The sequence below is a fragment of the Delphinapterus leucas genome, chromosome 20, assembly GCF_059928025.1.
Source record: "Delphinapterus leucas isolate spDelLeu-1000000601 "Yukka" chromosome 20, BTC_Dleu_Yukka2, whole genome shotgun sequence".
Taxonomy (NCBI): domain Eukaryota; kingdom Metazoa; phylum Chordata; class Mammalia; order Artiodactyla; family Monodontidae; genus Delphinapterus; species Delphinapterus leucas.
Window position 1 is genome coordinate 46,389,118 of NC_143148.1, and position 21,628 is coordinate 46,410,745.

Here is a 21,628-nt window from a genome sequence, read left to right on the forward strand (position 1 = left end):
ATTCTGGACAGACCTCTGAAAGTTTCTTTAATTTTTGCTCTTGCCTGCTCTGTGCCCTTATTATTCAAGCCTTCAATCATATGTTGATAATTTGGCAGTTCTGCCTAGCAGCAAGTTCATATTAGAGACTTAATACCAAACTCAAGTATAGGTTTGTAGCTTGATAAAAATTGAAGAATAGGCATACAGGCAAATAAGGAATCTTGGTGTTTAATTTTCATGAGACCCAGCTAAGCCCCAAGTGAATTTAGGAGAGAGCTAATAGTAGTTGGGAATTGATCTGGCACTTAAGTTTAAGCTCAGTTAAAGGGCTTCGGATAATTCAGTTTTTTTTTTTTAATTTATTTTCTTTATTTTTTTGGCTGCGTCGTGTCTTAGTTGCGGCACGTGGGGTCTTCGTTGAGGCATGTGGGATCTTTCATTGTGGTGCGGGATCTTCGTTGTGGCATGTGGTCTTCTCTAGTTGTGGCCTATGGGTTTTCTCTCTCTTTCTGTCTCTAGTTGTGGTGCATGGGCTCCAGGGTGCCTGGGCTGTGTAGTTTGCGGCATGTGGGCTCTCTCATTGAGGCACGCAAGCTCAGTAGTTGTGGTGCATGGGCTTAGTTGCCCTGTGGCATGTGGTATCTTAGTCCCCCAACCAGGGATTGAACCCGCGTCCCCTGCATTGGAAGGCGGATTCTTTTTTTTTTTTTTTGCGGTACGCGGGCCTCTCACTGTTGTCGCCTCTCCCCTTGCGGAGCACAGACTCCAGACGCGCAGGCTCAGTGGCCATGGCTCACGGGCCTAGCCACTCCGTGCATGTGGGATCTTCCTGGACCGGGGCACGAACCCATGTCCCCTGCATCGGCAGGCGGACTCTCAACCACTGCGCCACCAGGGAAGCCCTGGAAGGCGGATTCTTTACCACTGGACCACGGGGAAGTACCCTGTGTGTTTTTTTAATCTGTTAATGAATGGGTCTTTTTATTTGTGAGGTTTTTTTGCATTTTGCTTATGGGGCATCATATGTACCAACAGTTTTTCTGTTTAATGATGAATGTTTACCTCATTGTTCATTGGCCTAGAAAAACTCTGACATTAATGATCTTGGAATTAAATCTTTAAAAATTAAATATAATACTTTAAGAGCTTGCATTATGCAAATATTCTTAATCATTGAAAAATGATTGAAGAGTCAACTAAGTACTCTTGGGAACTAGGACACTAAATGGTAAAGCCATAGTTAAGTTAAACTTTATCAGTAATTTTTACCTTAAATATTCAAATTGGTAGACAATAGCAAACCTGACTGATTGACACTTTACCTTCTGTTTCCTTTCCTTTCTTTGTTCTTCAGGGAAGCCTAAAACCATTTATTAGTTCATTTAAAATTACACCCCCCAAAATAAATAAAAATAAAATGACCAATAATGAACCCATTACAATGTTAACAGAAATAAATTTTTTTATGAAAAACTATTTTTCAGAACAAGAACAATTTCAGTGAGAAGAATGGCATTATTTTACAATTTTGTAAATCTCTTTAATATCTAACCTAATGGAAGCTAGAAGCTAGATGCTCATATTTGCTTCTGCATTCAGTTTCTTATGTTACGTTTTGATTAAGTATATGAAGAAGATCTAGCCTTTCACAGATAATGTAGTTTAAAAAAGAAAGAGGACTTTAATAACCTTTCAGATTAACTATGGATAATGTTCTATGATAGTATATCACAACTCCATAAGTGGTAGTTTCTTTAGGGTTAATTACAATGTGGAGTCTGAAACCATATCAGTGAAGTTTGGTTCTTTGTTATATTAAAACCCATTGGTCTGTCTTACACTTTGAATGAACTTTTTACTCTTGCATGCTTTTTAAACATCATGCTTAAGGCATTTGGAGAAAATTGGTTCACTGAGTTTTAAAGTATTGATAGACTGTCAGGTTCATAGTGGCAATAAAAATATTCCAAAATTCTAATTTTCACTTCAAAGCTTAGATTTTATCATTGGCAACAAATATTGTCACTTGTTGCTCTTGAAGTGATAAGGTTACTTGGCTCTTCTTCAAGAAAATGTTTGGCAAATAATCACATCTTAATAATTATAGTTGTCAGTTATTTTTCAAATAAGAATGATGTTCATTTTAAAAGTAGCTAGTTTGTAGTTTAGCTTGCAAATGAAAGAAATACACAAGTGCTTTTCTCTGAGATTGCCACTTTACTCCAGTATGCATCAGAAGTACTTTATGCATACTTTCCATTTTGTCACGCAGAATGTTAAAAAATGTGCACTCAAGAGTCAAGGTATATGGGAGTTCCCTGGTGGCCTAGTGGTTAGGATTCTGGGCTTTCACTGCAGTGGCCCGGGTTCAATCCCTGATCAGGGAGCTGAGATTCTGCAAGCCGTGTGGCGTGGCTTAAAAAAAAAGAGTCAAGGTATAATAAAACTAATCATTTTTACTGCTTTGTCATGAGCAGTATTAAGTGAAACTCCCTCCCTCCCTCCCTTCTTTCACTCTAAGTGTGTGGCAGTGTATTCAGTGACTACTATTATTTGGTGCCTCTGCCCTGATTTGTGCTAACATTGCATAGTTTTTCCCACCATTGCCTTTGCACTGTCAGTGCGGGTGTCAGTAAAGCTGACAAATAATGAGTTAGTATTGTGAAAATAGTTTGTATCTCGTGGACCCCCTGAAACAGCCTTGGGGACTTCCAGAGATTCTTTAATCACAGTTTGAGAACCACTGAGCTAAACGATTTTAAAATGCTCTTAAAGCTGGTGGAAGTAGCATAACTCAATAATTCAGCTTCTGAATGGTAAGAGTTGGTTATAATATATAAATGAGTTTAGTGGTTCAAGCTTTTAATATTTCAGCTTTTCTGAAAGTATACTTCAGGCTGGTTTAGAAATAATTTTGTACAGTAATCAATGCCTGTTAGAAATAGAATTTTTTGTATCTGTATCACTAGATACTGAGCCTCACTGTAAACATCTAGCTTAGTTTATGATGGTTTAATTAGCTATCTTTTTAGTTAGTAATTTTTTCTTCTTTTGAATAAATAGTGTAAAAATTAATGTAACATCAAGGTTAATACTATATCATAAGATCAGAGACCTTACGGCATAGTATTTAGAGTATACAGTGTTTAAGTATAGAGTATATAGTATAGAGTGTTTCTGTTGTGATGTTTAAGTCATCTTAAATGCTCTAGCAGTAGAGATTGTTTTCTGATTTTTTTTAAGGTTTTGGTTACTGTATTACGTTTTTTTGTAGTTAGTAATAGAGCATATTAAAATCTTTTAAATATACAGTTGTTCTTCATATTCTGTCATTGCTAGTTTTTACTTTCAGTGGTTTGCTGAGTTTCCTAAAGAGAGTTGTCTTTTAACATCCAACAGATAGCATGTTGTCCAGTTTATGTTGCTTTGGTATTTGGAAACATTGGGTTGCAAGCATGTAGAACAGAATGTCAGTCAGTTTCTTGGGTTGTAATTTGTAATAAAGTTAGAATAAACACTTTTTGCAAAAATAATCCTAATAAATATTTTCCATATTAGAGAAATCATGAATCGTTCAGAGCTACCTCGTTAGATTGTGAAGCTTCTTCATGGGGAGCACCAGGCAGGGCATGTTCATTTCTGCCACCTTCTTTCTTTTGCAGTGATCTTAATCATAGCACGCAGTATGTACAGGGGCTAGCACTTTGTACCCTCGGCTGCATGGGCTCCTCAGAGATGTGCAGAGATCTTGCAGGAGAGGTAGAGAAACTCCTGAAAACCTCCAACTCTTACTTAAGAAAAAAGGTAACTTTCCATAAAACCGAATGTATGCGTTTGGATTAGGGAGTATTATGGAGATGAGAAGGCAGATTATTCATATTTGAAAGCTCAAATGATAATATAACTTATCTTTCCCTGTGCAGTAAATGTATTTTAAATGATTATATATGAATCAGTTGTTTATAAATCAAAATCTTTTTTTATACTAATTTTGGAGGTGATTTTTTTTTTTTTTTTTTTTTTTTTTTGGTGGTACGCGGGCCTCTCACTGTTGTGGCCTCTCCCGTTGCGGAGCACAGGCTCTGGACGCACAGGCTCAGCGGCCATGGCTCACAGGCCTAGCCGCTCCGCGGCATGTGGGATCTTCCTGGACCGGGGCATGAACCCGTGTCCCCTGCATCGGCAGGCGGACTCTCAACCACTGCGCCACCAGGGAAGCCCGGAGGTGATTTTTTTTTTTTTTTTATTGCTATTTAACTCTCCAATTAATAAGTGATTGTGAACACTTTAATTCTCTTAATTCGTCATTTTTCAAGGAAATGATTTATAAACAAGCAAATGTTATTGGACCCTAGATGGCATACCTAATTACTTCCTAAGTTACCTGATTCTAAACGGTATTAAACAAAGCGATAATGAACAGATCTTTACAAATTTATTTTAGTGCCCATGTCTTTGTATTAGGGCCTTTGAATCTTGGAAGTGCAGTTCCATTGGGACCTAGATAATTATTAGGGAATGATTTAGAACATACTTCCTAAAACTGATATATCTAAATGGAATAGTAATGGAAGACAGTGATCTTATTCACTTATTTGCTTTTATTTGTTGATATAAACATTTTGTTGTTATTTTTATTGTGCTTGAATCCTAAAACCTTCATAAACAAAGGGTAAAATTTAGGACTTTAGAAGTGAGTCACATAATATCGTCTGGTTGGTGTTTATTGTGCCTCTGTATTAATGGTGTGAGACAAAGCTGTTGAAAGGGCCAAGCTGTTTTCCAGGATCATGTACTGTTAATGATGGCTATAGACCAAAGCCAGTGTTTTCTCTTAAAAAATGTGTGGGCTGCTCTTGTTCAGAAAGATTAAATAAATATTAATAAAGATTAATAATTATTAAATAAAATAATTCCTACAGATTAGGAAAAAAATTGTTTCCCCCAACTGTAGCATGGGAAGAATTAGCTGAAATCTTTTCTTGTTAATGTATCTAAACTTTTATGTTATTCAATTCCAACAAATAGTAGTTATGGTTCCTTTTGCCAGGGGTGGGGGCGTTTAACCAAAATCAGTCTTTGAATGCCTTTCTTTCCTGTGAACAAGTTTCTTCAGTAGAGACTAGCTAACTGAGAGGCGTTTAACTAAGATCCTAAGTAACTTTCAAATGATTTTCTTGATTTCAGTAGAGAGTGAATTGGGGAAAGTATAGGTATTATTAAAAGCAGCAGCAGATTTAAAGCATCTGCAGTATATATATCTTTCAATTGCATAATGTTTTTATAAAACCTTTTGGTCTTTTTACTCAGAAGAATGATTATCACAGATGAAGTCTTTATTTTTTACTTTGCAAAACTCCACATAAATTATGTTTAGCATGTTTGATAAGTTTGTGTTTAACCATGGTCTAGTCGAGAAAGCTTTTGTCCACTTATTTGGTAATATATGACCGAAGAGACAGGTGAGTTAGAAGTTCTCGTTAATGCAGTAAGTATAAGTTGGAAAGCCCTAACCAGTTAATAACTAATAAGTCTGATAATGATAAATAATAAATCTGATACCGAAGTCCTTTCTTTTTTCATGTAGGTGAACTAGTTGATAAGGTTTTGTTGTTTATAAGATTGGTTGTCCTGACTTAATTGAAATAAATCTTCTTTTGTCCTTTTTATGTTTTTTATAGGCAGCACTTTGTGCTGTTCATGTCATCAGGAAGGTTCCTGAACTTATGGAGATGTTCTTACCAGCAACAAAAAATTTATTGAATGAAAAGAACCATGGTAATGTGATTTAGATGCACTCATGAAGTACTGAGGAAGAAGGGGAAAGAGAACAGGTTTCAGGCAGTGTTGGCCTTCTGTCTCATGCAGTGGACTCACCTTTCTACTGTGCTTGGACACTTTTCCAGGAAGGGCTAATGGGTTGAATCTCTCTTCTACTCCCATATCCTAGTTTTTGTAGTTAGAGATTGATTCCTTTACAGTAAGCTTGTTGTTTTTCATTTCTGGTCCTCTTTTACTATATTAAAAATACTATATTAAGTAATAGTGTAATTACAAATGATCCTAGCCTTGATTTTCATGTGTAAAACCCTTTGATTTCCTGGCTATTTTATAATAGAAGAAAAAGTTATTTTTTTATTGCTTTGCCATAGTAGTGTAAGAGTTGTGAAACTACTTTTAGGTTACTTGTAACAGGAATTTGTAATGGTTACCCAGATATATTTTTATAAAGCTTGAGAGAAATTAAATGAAATGTGGCAGTTCTTTACCGAGCATTTTATTCTTATTTTGAAGTCAGTGAAACAAGTTCTGAGTGAAGAAAATTCTTGTGTCCTAAATGCTAAGAGAAAAAATGTTAACGTGTATTTAATTTGATTAATGCAGTCCTGTGCCTAGAAGACTCAAAATATACTTGTTGAACAAATGAATGTTTAGGGTACTTATTTATTATTTAGTGAAAAGTATGGTGTGATTCTTTTCACTCACTCTTGACCAAGCAAATTTACTTTGTCATTCACAACTACCTTGGGTTTTTTGTATATTTTATCTGGAAATTTAAAACCTTAGTAAGATTTTTCTTCTTGAAATATCTATCAAAACTCAGCTAAGAGCTTATTAAGTCTGGAGCAGGTGATGTCCAGTTTATATTGACTAGGAGCATGTCTTTATGGATATTCTCAAATGTAGAGACATGTGTATTGGTTCTCATTTTTTAGCAATTATTTTGGTCATATAACTTTAGAATATTCTGTTTTGATTGACATCACCAGTATTAAATCAGCAGGTATCTATTAATACCTTCTTTGTATTCACCTCAATGCTTAGATTCTTTGAGAGATTAAAAAAAAATAGCAGCTATCCTTTTGGAATTGACCTTCAAAACTCAGAGCCCTGTACTATGAAGTTGAATAATATAGCCTCATTATTAGTTTTCATTGGTTCTTTTCTTTCAGGTGTCCTTCACACTTCTGTAGTCCTCCTCACAGAAATGTGTGAGCGAAGCCCAGACATGCTTGCACATTTCAGAAAGGTAGGTGCCATTCTGTATATCTAAGCCTTTCTTGATTGAAAATGGCTTTCCTGAAAAGTACATGATTTTCTCACCTATGAATTTTCTTTTGAAAGAAAGCTGTGGAGCTGAATAAAGGACTTAAACAGCCCTGCTGTGTGGTAGGGCTGGAAGCCAGATTTAGGCATATAAGAACTGGCAATAGTGCAGTGTTTTCCCTTTCATAATAGAAGTCTTCTCTCATTGTTGGCAGACACACCAGTCTCTCACGTGCTTTACCTGCTGTTTTCACATTGAAGTTAGGAAATGTAGCCTGAGGTCAGATTACACACAGGAAGTGTGTGTGTGTGTGTGTGTATATGTATGTAGTTTAAGGCAGGTAATTTTTTTTATTAAAGGTGAAAACTGCAAACTGAAATTTGACATTACTTTTACCTCACATAGGGTCCCCCACTATTCATTTTACGCTGTGGTGACTCCAGTGATGGAAGTCTCTAGCTTTCTTAAGTCCCTCCCTCCCTTTCTTAGAGCATTCTAAAGTGGAAATTTTTTTCTCCACTTATGTTTAGAAGGGACTAGTAAGGAGGACTCAGAGAAAGACTGTTCTTTGGGTAATTACATGCATTTCAGTTCCTTTTATAGGGTGCTGATCACTCCATAAATTGGGCTTACTTTGTACTTTAGATCTAGTGAAGCTCTAATAGCAGCTCTTTTTTGGGGAGGCTTTTTTGCCCCCTTAGGTGTTCATGTATTGATTAAATTATTATAAAATAGTATGAGGCCCGTATCTGTCCCTAATGCTTGCTTTGTATGTTTTGTTCCTGTTGTCTGTTTGGAATCCTGCTGTATGTTAGAATGAAAAGGTAAGAATTAACCCTCTTTTAGATGGTGCATGCTGGCATTAGGTCCTTAGTGGCTTTTGTGTATCCATCCACAAATGTGGCTTTTAAAAATATACTAATGCTGAAGCTGTGCTTAATACTATGTTATTTGTCCTAGCATTTTTGGCTAACTTCCTAGTCCAGGTTTTGTCTTGTCACTTAAACTCCTGACTCCAAAGTCAGCCTTGGATTTCAGTTGCAGCCTTTCCTGATTTGTAAGCCTCCTTCTCTGCCTTTCCTTTGTCTTCACTTGAGAAACTTTGAGCAGTTTCCCATTGGTGATGGCAGTTCCAGATTAGTTTGGATCCTTGACACCAAACACTGCTTCTTCTTGAAGCAGATATTTTAGAGCCGCGTGGGTAACCCCATGCTTTAAAAAGCTCCGTACGTACTTCTGAACTTTCAGTTCAGACTTAGAGCTTTAATTTCCCCCTTACTTGCCCTCAATCTTGCCTTGAAGTTTTGGAATATTAAAAGTTTTTTGAGGTAGAGTGGGTGGGCATCAACTGATTTTCATGGCTGCAGCCTTTCCCTTTGTCATTTTATTTTGTTTGTCTTGTCATCAGTTTTAGTAACTTGCATTTTTGTCGGAAAAATAAAGCTGGGTTCCAGGAATTTGTATGCAGAACACTTAGACATTTGTGCTTTTTGTCCCGGGGTGCTCTTATGTGGTCTGAGTTTAGTAGCTGAAGGAAAAAGGACTTCTCTGAGACAGAAACCAGATTTTTTAAAAAAAATAATTAATTAATTTTTTTTGGCTGCATCAGGTCTTAGTTGTGGCACGTGGGATCTTTCTTTGTGGTGCACTGTCTCTTCATTGTGGTGCATGGGCTTCTTTCTAGTTGTGGTGTGCGGGTTTTTCTCTCTCTAGTTGTGGCACGCGGGCTCCAGGCTGCATGGGCTCTGTAGTTTGTGGCATGCGGGCTCTCTCATTGAGGCACGTGAGCTCAGTAGTTGTGGCACAGGCTTAGTTGCCCTGCGGCATGAAGGATCTTAGTTCCCTGACCAGGGATCGAACCTGTGTCCCCTGCATTGGAAGGCAGATTCCTTACCACTGGACCACCAGGGAAGTCCCCAGAAACCAGATTTTAAAAAGTAATTGAGGATATGGGTAGTACAAAAAAGGAGACCATTGGGAAGTATGCAAGGCGAGCTACTTTTTGTGCAGAGCTTGGTAATTAGATGATCCCGGTTTTATTACATTTTAAAGCAGTTTATACAGTTATATTATTCTGACCTCTAATATGAATCTGTCCACAGTTGACAGATTTAATGAGGATTCTGTTTAGAATTTACAGGTCATTATAGCTTAGATTTGTTTTAATCTTGGAATTGTCCAAATTAGATTTTTGTTTAGGTGACTTATGAAGTGCTTAATTGAAGTGTTATGGCCAAACTTATTTAAATTCCCACAGATTATGTTGTCTTGTATTTAGCAATAGACTTAGTGTTGTAAATGCTTTGAGTGTGTACCTTGGGCAGAGCTTGGCTTTTGTTTCAATCTTGATCCCCTTTTAGAATTGGAGAGTAGGGAGGAATCCAAATATGATGAGAAAAAAATAATTGAGTTGCAGCAAAGTTGGGGCTGTTTTGACTGCCTCCAAAAGAGATAGGATTCAGTTTGCTTTGGACACTTCTTAATGTTAGGTGATTAGAATTGTTTATATAGCTAAATTGAGTTTGTATTAGAGACTGGAAATGTTCTTATTGTGGCAAACATTTTGGAATAGGGTTTTAACCTTAAATGATTGATCAACAGAGTTTGAAATGAATGATAATATTTAAAGCATTTTTAAGCTCAGCTTGGCAGTAAAATTGCCTCTACTATGTGCTGTCAGTCAGTCTAATGGACAGAGTAAAAAGAAGAAGGGCATTCTGACCATAGGGAACGTATAGTTTCATCAGTGAGATAAGACAGGCAACAAATGTATAATTAGGTGCTGAAATTAAATTTTACCTAAAATTGTGTCATATGAGTTAAGAATAGGAAAAGGACGTTATTCATGGCCTTGCTGTCTTCCTAAAGTGAAGGATACAATTTTTCATGTGTCTTTTCCACTTAGTCAGTGTTGGAGGCTTTTGTATTCCCTGTTGTTTGTTGGAAAAGGATATAACTAGCCAAATATTAAGAGGGGAGAATTTTTTTCTCTATTTGAGATAGTTTGTTTTAAGACTATAATTTTAATAAAATCACCAGTATTTTGGGTGTGGTAACATTTTATATCCACATGTGTTGAATGTATTAAAAACTGAATATATTTGTGCAACCTTGGTGTGTCAAGTCCTATAGAAGTAGAAATGCAATATGCCCCATAGGTACCTGTTTTACTTGGTTCTCAGAGGCTTTCTAACCTACTGTTATTTATAGTACCTTTGCATGTATAACTCTGGAGTAAAAATATCTGGTTTGTTTTTAATTCAGATATTCCTTCTTGAGTTCTTGGCCAAAATGCTCCTAAGTTATATTTATCAAACATCAACAGTATAGTAGTATATTGTATCAGTAGAATTTGCTTGGACTCAGACCCTTGCATCCTTTTTCTAAGTCAAATTACCTGCCTATTCATGAGAAATTCTTTGATGTTCACTGTTTTTTGATGCATCTCTCTTCCCCCCAGCTTGTGCCCCAGTTAGTTCGTATTCTAAAGAACCTCATCATGTCCGGATATTCACCAGAACATGATGTTTCTGGGATCAGTGACCCCTTTTTGCAGGTGAGGTCGAAAGAAAGTTTTGGATAAATGATATATTTTGGAATAGATTTTTCCTTCCTCTTATGTTTGTGTTGGGTAGAGATTTGGTAGTTAATTGATTAAACTAATTACATTAACAAATGAATAGTGACACAATTCTGTATGAGATTAATAGGGTAAAATTATAGTTGTAATAGTCAAATCGTATACTACATGGAGACTTGATTTACCAATATAATACAGCTCTGCAGGTGGTGGTATCCTTTGGCTGTGAAGTGTCAAAGTGTGGGTTGTCTAATGACTTCACTAAGACATAGAACCATATATAACTTCTCTAAAGATAATGTTTAAATTTCTTCTGTTTGAATTTTACCATTTCTATTGGGATCTAAGACTTCATTTAAGTTATTTGAATTTCATATCAAGCAAAGTTCCTTTGTGCCAGGCGGAATTTGTTGACATTTGTCGTATTTTGCACATTAGGTACGAATTTTGCGGTTATTAAGAATTTTAGGACGAAATGATGATGACTCAAGTGAAGCTATGAATGATATATTAGCACAGGTGAGTACTTAAACTTGCATTTAAGTAAACACTCATTTTAGTAAAGCAAGGAGTAGAATGATTGTGAGTATATGGAGCAGTTTTTATTTGTGTTTTCTCATTGGTGGCTGTAATCAGTCACAAAATGTCTCCTGTTATCTCTGGATATCTTTTGGAAGCATTGTTTTGTCACTTTTGTAACACCCTCTGTGTCTTTTCAGGTTGCCACTAATACGGAGACTAGTAAAAATGTAGGAAATGCTATTCTTTATGAAACGGTTTTGACTATCATGGATATTAAGTCAGAGAGTGGACTGCGAGTAAGTCTTTTTAATTTTTTTTCTCTAAACATTTTATTTAAAATAATTGACTTGGATTTTGGAAATGAATTCCATTTGGAAATTAACTTTAGTAAAGAATGATGCAGAATGTATAGTGCTTTTTTTTGGTATCTGAAGTATCATTTTCTCCAATGAAGGCTTAATATTGATTATAATAGAAATTGGAAGAGCTTAGGTATGGTTAGATACATAGATAATGTTAAGTGAAGGAAAAATTTCTTTCTTTCTCTTTTTTTTTTTTCTTTTTTGACCACACCATGTGGCATATGGCATCTTAGTTCCCCGACCAGGGATCGAACCCATGTCCCCTGCATTGGAAGCGGGGAGTCTTAACCACTGGACCGCCAGGGAAGTCCCAAGGAAGCATTTCTGAATGAGCTTTTTTTAGAGCCATGATTTGAGTTGGGCTCAATCACTTCAAATAAGACATGATATTTGAGTTAATTCATTTCTCTAAATTTTTATTTGAGAAATAAACACAAAGCAAAAGAATTCAAACAGTACAAAAGGTATGCAGGGAGGAAGATGTCTGTCTGTAGCTTTCACGTGTAGACTCTCAATTTTTCTAGTGGGAAATATGGTTACCATTTTCTTTTTTTTTTTTAACATCTTTATTGGAGTATAATTGCTTTACAATATGGTGTTAGTTTCTGCTGTTTAACAATGTGAATCAGCTCTATGTATACATATATGCCCTCCCTCTTGTGTCTCCCTCCCACCCTCCCTACTCCACCCCTCTAGGTGGTCACAAAGCACCAAGCTGATGCAGCTGCTTCCCACTAGCTATCTGTTTTACATTTGGTAGTGTAAATGTGTTAATGCTACTCTCACCATTTTCTAATGTACTTTTTTTTGGAGATATTTTATCCATATTTAAATGTGTCTGTACATGTGTATTTCTTTTCTATCCCACTTTTAAAAACTTTTTATTTAAAATAATTTTAGACTTACACAAAAGTTGCAAAAATAGTTCAGAGTCCAATATTACCGTTCGCTCAGCTTCCCCTAATGTTAGCATCTTGTATAACTGTAGTATAATTATCAAAACTAAGAAGTTAATATTGGTTCAGTACCATTAACCATATTACAGACTTTATTCAGATTTCACCAGTTTTTCTATTGATGACTAATCCTTGATCCCACATTGCATTTATTGTCATGTCTCCTTAGTCTCCTCCAAACTATGACATTTCCTTCGTCTTTCCTTCATTTTTGTGACTTTGACACTTTTGAAGAGTACTGATCAGTTACTTTGTAGAATGTCCCTCAATTTGGCTCTGTCTGATATATTCTTTTTTTTTTTTAATATTTATATATTTATTTGGTTGTGCCAGGTCTTAGTTGTGGCATGCGGGCTCCTTGGTTGTGGCATGCGAACTCTTAGTTGTGGCATGCGTGTGGGATCTAGTTCTCTCATTAGGGATTAAACCCGGGCCCCCTGCACTGGGAGCACGGAGTCTTAACCACTGCGCCACCAGGGAAGTCCCTGATATATTCTTTTTTTAAAAATTTTTTCTAAATTTATTTTTTAGCTGCTTTGGGTCTTTGTTGCTGCATGCGGGCTTTCTCTAGTTGCGGCGAGCAGGGGCTACTCTTCGTTGCGGTATGCAGGCTTCTCATTGCAGTGGCTTCTCTTGTTTGGAGCACGGTCTCTAGGCACGGGGCTTCAGTAGTTGTGGCACACGGGCTCAGTAGTTGTGGCTTGCGGGCTCTAGAGCGCAGGCTCAGTAGTTGTGGCAAATGGGCTTAGTTGCTCTGCAGCATGTGAGATCTTCCTGGACCAAGGCTCGAACCCGTGTCCCCTGTATTGGCAGGCGGATTCCTAACCACTGTGCCACCAGGGAAGTCCCCCCACCCCGATACATTCTTTTTTTTTTTTTTTGCGGTACGCGGGCCTCTCACTGCTGTGGCCTCTCCCGTTGCGGAGCACAGGCTCCGGACGCGCAGGCTCAGCGGCCATGGCTCACGGGCCCAGCCGCTCCGCGGCATGTGGGATCTTCCCGGACCGGGGCACGAATCCGTGTCCCCTGCATCGGCAGGCGGACTCTCAACCACTGCACCACCAGGGAAGCCCCCGATACATTCTTATAATTAGTTTGAGGTTATGCTTTTTTGGCAAGACTACCACAGAAGTGGTGTGCCCTTCTCAGCTTCATCTCAGGAGGTACCTGCTATCTGTTTGTCTCGTTACTGGTGATATTAAGCTTGATCTTTTGGTTAAGGTGGTGTCTCTCCACTGTATAATTGTTTTTTTTCCCCTTTGTAATTATAATATTTTGGAGGAAACACTTTGACACTATGCAGATATTCTATTCTCCTCAGACTTTTACCTACCGTTTCAGTACCCATCAGAGGATCTTGTCTGCAACAGTTATTAGGGTGGTGTTCTAATGATACCTTTCTATTTCCCTCATTTTTTCCTCATTAAATAATTGGAATTCTTCTATAAGGAAAAACTCTCCCTCAAGAATTTATTCATTCTTTCAACCATTTATTAGTATAATAATTGCTAACCCATAGCTTTGTAAGAAACAAATTTACTAACTACACTACAGTATTTGTGTATAGTTCTTTTTGTCATCTGGGTTGTTCTGCACCTTACACATTTCATGTTAAGTGAAAACATTATGTTGGAGCTAGTTTATATTCATGTATAGAGACCATTCTCATTTTTAAAAAGGTTGTGGTAGAATATTCATAACATAAAATTTATCATTTTAACCATTTCTAATTCTGTAGTTCAGTGGCATTAAGCACATTCACATTGTTTTGCAACCTACACAGCCATTTATCTTCAGAACTGTTTGGCCTTCCGAAACTGAATCTACGTACCTATTAAACAATAACTCTCCCTTATCCCCTGTCCCCAGCCCCTGGCAACCACCGTTCTACCTTCTGTCTCTATGGATTTGCCTGTTCAGGACATTTCACATAAATGGAATCATATAATATGGGGTGTTTGTGTCTGGCTTATTTCACTTAGTATAATGTCTTCAAGGTACATCCATTTCGCAGCATGTGTCAGGATTTATTCTTTTTAATGGTCGCATAGTATTCCGTTGTATGGATGTGCCATAGTACATGTAGCAAATTTGCTATTAATGGACTCTCCTATCATTTGTGATTATAGATAGTGTTGCAGTAGATTTTTGTGCATATGTACAAGTACATTTGTCAGCTAAATTCCTAGAAGTGAAATTGTTGAAGCAGAGGATATAGTTTCATTTTGTAGCTTTTATTTATTTATTTGGCCGCACCATGTGGCATGCGGGATCTTAGTTCCCCAACCAGGGATCAAACCCATGCCCCCTGCAGTGGTAGCACCGAGTCCTCATCACTGGACCACCAGGGAATTCCTCATTTTAAATATTTATAGTTACTGCCAGGTTTCCCTCCAGTGAGGCTGTAACAATATTATTTTTCTGCTAACGATATAAAAACTTTAAAACAATCTTTCAGCAGAAGTAAAATATGGTTTTAGGAGTTTACCTTCAGAATTTTTTTTTGGCTAGCAATCTATAGAAGTACTAACTAAACTACCACCTTTAAATAGTTTGCACCTATCAGAGGCCAGAAAGTGACCCTTAAACAATATAGATATTTGATTTTCCTAAATTTTTAAGCTGTGCTGTTTCTCTGTAGGTCCTAGCCATAAATATCCTGGGTCGTTTCTTATTGAACAACGACAAGAATATTAGGTAAGTCAACTGGAAAATGTCTTGTATCTGGCTATTATAAACTCAGTGTACTCAAGAGTGACTTTGCTCAAGATCACACATGTATTGAGTGACATACCTAGAACTTCAACTCAGGATTTTTATTTTTAGTCTGGTCTTAAAACCGTTTTGATAAGAATTTAAGTATTTGCCTCATGAGTTAATTTTTAGTCCTGTTTATACTTTAGCATTAGGAGTCAGCAAACTTTTTCTGTAAGGGACCAGATAGATGGTCAGTATTTTAGACTCCATGGGCCTTAGGGTCTATTTGGCAACCACTCACCTCTGCCTCTTGGTGTGAAAGCAGCCATAGACTGTGTAAATGATGTGCATGGCTGTATTGCAATAAAAATTGATTTACCAAACCAGACAGCAGAGGACTGGGTTTTTGCAGATAGGCTGTAGTTTGCTGACCCCTGCTCTAAATTAAGAAGAAAAATATAACATTTCAGTTGCAAACCTGGAACATGTTTGTGAACTCCAGCTACTTTTTTAAAGTAGATGAATTTATCAGTATTACCTTCTATTCTTTCTCGTCATGTTAACGATTGAAAAAATGTGGAAATAATCATTATGGTACCCTGAATTATCTTCTCCTTCCAGAAGAATTTTTAAATACTTGGATCATAAACTCAAATTTTTGCAGCGGCAGTTTTGGTACTGGTATCAAACAAAAGCAGAGGAAATATAAATGGTAAAATTGAAATAATTTCCTCTTGTGTTTTGGGGCTCAGACAGCCTGAAAAGGCATACTATATACTTATTTTGTTGTACTATTTGAAAGAGTTTGGAAGAATCAAGTCAGTCACTTTTAGAAGTTTAAATGGAATTGACCATGAATACAAATCTAAATCCAAGGCTTCTGGTTGCCACAGCTTTAGATTATAGTATTTTTTATGGCTTTACTGTGTTTCCATTTTACTCACTAATCTGTCTTGTCTTTTAAATATTTAACAATGTATGCTTTCCCTTAGTCATTGGACATCTTCTTTGTCGTTAAGCAGAGAATTATCCTGAATTTTACATTTTAATTCTGTTCTTCTGCAACTTTATGTCATCCAGATATGTAGCTTTAACATCTTTGTTGAAGACTGTGCAGACAGATCATAACGCAGTACAGAGGCACAGAAGTACCATTGTGGACTGTCTAAAAGATTTGGATGTCTCAATAAAACGGTAACAGATTATTGAAAATTCTGCTCCCCACCCATCACCTGATAACTTTGTAATAGTTTTGAGAGGGAGAATGTAGGCATTTATATATTTAGTCATTATTTTCACAGAGTAAATCCTTTTTTCCGAAAGGATTGGCAGGGAGAAGTTTAGATTAATGAAAGAGGCCAGTACGGAATACTGAAGTGCACACTGAAGTTGTCCTTGGTTCTTCGATGAGTAAAACAGGTACAGATAAGCTGGGCATATGTTTACTCAACAGAGGTACTGTGTTCTGTGTGTTGGAGGATGAAAATACGGAGTGATCCATCGGCTGAGTGTTTTATCACAATGCTGAAACTCAAATTGCTGACAGCACACGTTTTCTCACAGTACTTCAAGATACTAGAGGCGGCCGTGTTTCTTAGAACAGTGCATCTAGGAATGACTTCTAGGCAGCACATAGGACTTAGAAAAGGCATGTATATTTTTTCCTTGATGTAGTAATTCTACTGGTTCTCGTCTTAGAATAACTGTAGTTGTTTGTAAAACCTAGTTATAGTTGGCCTCAGTGAACTTTTGGTTTACTGTTCAAACCAGAAAAAATTAGATTTGAAATGATCTCTGAAACTATTCACTTAACAAACATTCATTGATAATTGTGTTCCTTTTATTTGCAGAGAACAGGTGCTAAGTGCTTGGGCAAACTAAAGATAAGACCTAGAGTCAGTAATAACAACTTTTACATAGTGCTTTGCAAAGGATTTATAAGCACTCTCAGTTGGTTCTCAGAGCAAGCCAGTAAGAGAGACTAGGCAATTACTTCTATCCCTAGTTAACAGATTAAAATATAGTACCAAAGGAATCAAATGACTTACTCCAAACCTTACCCCTTGGACGTGGCAGACGTGGGAATAGAAATCAGACTTTCTGACTTCTATTGTGTTGTTTCTGTATAGCTCATGACTGGGCTTTGCATTTCAAAAGTAAAACCTGGGTCTCTTTGACAGGTTATATAACAGTAGGAGCTTAGACTCTGGAGCCAGAAAGCCTCATTTCGAATCCTAGCTCTGCCCTTAATAAACTTTGTCTAGTTACTTAGCCTTCCTGTGCTTCAGTTGTCCCATATGCAAAATGTGGATACAAGAGCACCCACTTCAAAAGGTTATATGCAGGATTAACTGGATTAACATATGTAAAGTACTTAAGCACTGTGTAAGAATTAGTTATTATTGCATTTCTGTAAGGATTGAGTTTTTGTTGCTTGTAGATTAACTAAGATGAAAGTATTATTAAATTGGGATTTTTGAAAGTTAATTATATGCCATGTTTGACATTATTGACCAAATGTGAAAAGATGCCTGTAGTAACCTTATAACTTTTATATGTAAAACATGTCCATATTTGCCTTCATTGCCAAATTTGATAGGCGGTTTTAGAAACTCCTATTTGCTCTCATAGCACATACCCTTTTTTTCCTTTTCATGGCTCTTATTCTCTTTTTCAGTTTTTTTCCCAGCTTTATTGAGATATAATTGTGTAAGTTAAAGATGTCCATCACATTGACTTGTCACACTTATCTATTGCAAAATGATTATCACCGTAGCATTAGTTAACACCTGCATCCTATCACATACTTACCATTTCTTTTTCATGGTGAGAATATTTAAGATCTATTCTCTTAGCAACTTTCAAGTATATAATACATTGTTATTAACAATAGCCATCATGCTATACATTAAATCTCCAGAACTTATTCATCTTATAGGTGGAAGTTTGTGCTCTTTGACAAACATCTCCCCATTTTTCCCACCCCTCAGACCCTGGTAACCACCATTCTAGTCTCTGTTTCTATGCATTCGGCTTTTTTTAGCTTCCACATATGAGTGATACTGTACAATATTTGTCTTTCTCTAACTTATTTCACTTAGCTCTCAAGGTTTGTTTTTATTCTACTCTTCTATGTACCTTTTGATGTAAACTGTGTTACATCATCTTTGGACTAAAGTGGATGTAATAAAAGGAGAGTATGGTGACTATATATCATGTTTTTAATGAATAACGCAGAGGTATTATCATTGGGTAATAATTTTGTTGCCTCTCTTTTTGAGCCTTTTAAGTATTCTAAATCTCAGCTTCATAGAATAGATTGCTGAACTCAAACTGCATTTTTGGTCTTTAGTAGTATATCTCTTGGGGATTTTTGAAGAAAAGTGTTGATGAACGTTCAAAATAAATTTGATAACTTTGGTTATCTCATGTGCAAAGATTGGGATCATAAGATCATGCAAAGACATCAATACATCCACTAGTGCTTGGTGTTCAAAGACAACATACTGGGTCTTTGTTTCATTCCCACTGTAAATATCATAACTTTTTTTCCCTCCCCCCTGCAAGGCGTGCAATGGAATTGAGTTTTGCCCTGGTAAATGGGAATAATATTCGAGGCATGATGAAGGAATTGCTTTATTTTCTGGATTCATGTGAGCCAGAATTTAAAGCAGACTGTGCATCTGGAATCTTCCTTGCTGCAGAAAAGTAAGATTTAATTTTTATATTCATGGGTAAAAAATGCTTGGAACTTTTTGGAAAGCATCTTTAAAACATGGGGGGAATGTTGTAAACATGTTTAAACATGTAACATTTATTTCAGGCTTCCCATTAGAAATTAGGTTTGAGAAGGCCATTCTGGCCAGTATCTAATGTTAAGCCTTATGCTAAGACCAAAATAATCCCACTTTTATAAAATCTCCTCTTTTATCTGTTCTTTAACCTCTCATCTATGATGTCCTTTTGATGAAAAGAATAGAAAAGTTACAGCATCTGGATGGTGGTTCTGTGTAAAACTTTTAGGAAGAAGTACCTCAAGATTTTGGTAGTATGGTTGTTTCACCTCTTTTCACTGTGAATTTAAGGGAGCAAGTTTCTAGTCCTGGTGTGCCTGGGTCTCGGAAGAGTCCCTTTTCTTCTTTCTTCTCTATCCTCTCCTGTCCTGACTTTATGATTTATTTTCTGAAAAACTGGAGACAGAGTCCCTAGTTCTCAGCTCAGCAACTCCTATTGCATATTACATGGAACATCTGAATTTGACTATGTACCACTTCATCACCCTTTGAAATGGGAATTGCTGCTAGTTTTGAAGGTGAAATGGGTCCAGATATAATCACTTAACCTGTGAATCTAAAAAATGCTGTAGGACAGGATTTTTGAAAGTCACTGAGCAGAGCTTAGTTTATAGGTTCCAGTGTTTTCACCTAGTGCCATTATTTTCTCAGGTATGCACCTTCCAAACGGTGGCATATAGACACAATTATGCGCGTTCTGACAACGGTAAGTAGTGTTCTTAAGTCAACATATACTAAGGGCTGGATGTGTCAATTAACGAGTCAGACAAAGCCCTTGTTCTCATGAAGCTTATATTCTAGTGGGGGAGGTAGGAAATTCATGGGGAAATATGTAACACTCTCTTGTCAGGCAGGGGAAAATGCTATGAAAAATACTAAAGTAGCATATGGGACTATATTGATGGCAGAAGAGGATGGGATATGGGGCAGTGGGCCAGGTGTCTTAGGTAGAATAGGGCAGGTCACTCAGAGGAGGTAACATTTGAGTAGAGAACTTGGTTAAATGAGGAGCTGTGCAAAGATTTGGGTGAAGAGTGTACAAATCAGAGGGAACAGTAAGTGTTGCAAAGCCCTAGGGTAGCAAACAATCTTGACCTGTCTGGAGAGCATCAAGAAGGCCAGTGAAGCCAGTAGGGTGAGAGAGGCAGAGAATGGTAAGCTTGATGCAAGGGCTAGATTCTATAAGGCTTTACAGGAGTTAGGATTTTATTTTGAATATGATAGGAAATCATTGGAAAGTTTTGAATGGCTAAATTCTGGATTTTAAATTATGATTTTATAGAATATCCTTTCTTTGGTAGTCTTCCAGAATTTTGGAGCTTCTCAGTCGATCAATTAATAGACAGGGATTAGAGATTTAAGAGTAAAAATGAAAATGTAGTGGCATAACTATCTATGTCTAATTATGTCACCAGAAGTAAAAAACGTTGACAAAGTTGACCACATTAAAATTTAAAACTTGTATAGCAGAAGGAAAAAAAAATCTACAAAGTTAAAAGGCAGATGACAGTTAGGGGAAAAACCATTGTAACATATGACAGTGTGTTAATATTTTTAATCTATAAATACTTTAAAATTAATAGGAAAAAGTGAAACACTAAAGGAAAAACTGGCATTTGAACAGACATTTGACAAAAGAAGAAATGGCTAGTTAACAGTGAAAAATACCCTTACTCTTAAAGAGATAGTAAATAAAATAAAAGTGAGGTGTCATTTTTCACTTGTCATACTTTTTAATCTAATTCCTAGTGCTAGTTAGAAAATAGAGAACAGGCAGTACTTTATTAATTATGTTTTTAGGACTTTCTGTTGGAAAAGTAAAAGGACACTGTACAAAAATGTATATTACAGAAGTGTTCATCCTAATCTTATTTATAATAGGGGAAAGCTGGAAACAACCAGGAGTCTCCAAATGGGCATGGGTTAAGTAAATTATGAAACATCTGTAGGAGGGAATGATACCATTGAAATTTTTAAAATTTCAATTTAATAGTTTACCTACAATGAATTAATTTTGTAAAAGTTTAAAAGTCAGTATACTTAATTGGGAAATTATATTCTAACAAAAGATACGATGGTTTTTATAAGGCTCAAAAGAAGGGAAAAATTAGAGCTCCTGAAGAAAAATGTTTATCGAAATCAAAACCTTTTTTAAAAAATTGCTCCAACTTTTCAGTTTTCCAATCAATTTATGTTCTCTTTTTATATGATCATATGATTTTTCTTCTTCAGCCTATTGATGTGCTAGGTTAAGTTAATTGATTTTTTAAAAAATTATTTATTTAATTGAAGTATAGTTGGCTTATGTTAATTGAATTTTGAATGCTGAATCATCCTTCCATATCAGGAATAAATCCCACATGGTTGTGACATATAGGTTTTTTAATGCATTATTGTTGTATTTGATTTTCTAATTTTTTTAAGGATATTTGCATCTGTGTTCATGAGAGATATTGGTCTGTAGTTTTCTGTTCCCGATGTTTTCTTTGATCCATGTGTTATTTAGTAGTGTGTTATTTAATTTCCAAATATTTGGGGACTTTTCAGCCATCTTTATATTACTTATTTCTAGTTTAATTTTGCATGATTTCTATTCTTTATTTATTTTAAAATATTTATTTTATTTATTTATTTTTATCTTGGTCTGCATTGGGTCTTCATTGTGGCACACAGGATCTTTTTGTTGT

At 36.3% G+C, this 21,628-nt stretch overlaps 1 protein-coding gene and 1 non-coding gene across 7 annotated transcripts in view; both read left to right on the forward strand.

Annotated features, from left to right (window-relative positions):
• Nucleotides 1–21,628, forward strand: part of AP1G1 (adaptor related protein complex 1 subunit gamma 1) — a 79,781-nt gene that overhangs the window by 39,873 nt on the left and 18,280 nt on the right. For all 6 annotated transcript variants that reach the window (XM_089903291.1, XM_022583283.3, XM_089903290.1 and 3 more), the window contains 10 exons: nucleotides 3,645–3,786; nucleotides 5,664–5,760; nucleotides 6,936–7,012; nucleotides 10,491–10,586; nucleotides 11,049–11,129; nucleotides 11,330–11,428; nucleotides 15,092–15,147; nucleotides 16,228–16,341; nucleotides 18,715–18,855; nucleotides 19,593–19,647. In XM_089903291.1, the coding sequence (XP_089759417.1) occupies nucleotides 3,645–3,786; nucleotides 5,664–5,760; nucleotides 6,936–7,012; nucleotides 10,491–10,586; nucleotides 11,049–11,129; nucleotides 11,330–11,428; nucleotides 15,092–15,147; nucleotides 16,228–16,341; nucleotides 18,715–18,855; nucleotides 19,593–19,647 (958 nt within the window). The remainder of the gene's footprint in view (nucleotides 1–3,644; nucleotides 3,787–5,663; nucleotides 5,761–6,935; nucleotides 7,013–10,490; nucleotides 10,587–11,048; nucleotides 11,130–11,329; nucleotides 11,429–15,091; nucleotides 15,148–16,227; nucleotides 16,342–18,714; nucleotides 18,856–19,592; nucleotides 19,648–21,628) is intronic.
• On the forward strand, nucleotides 16,614–16,699 carry LOC115802534 (small nucleolar RNA SNORD71). The gene has a single exon (XR_004022995.1). It is a non-coding gene; the product is annotated as a small nucleolar RNA SNORD71 (small nucleolar RNA).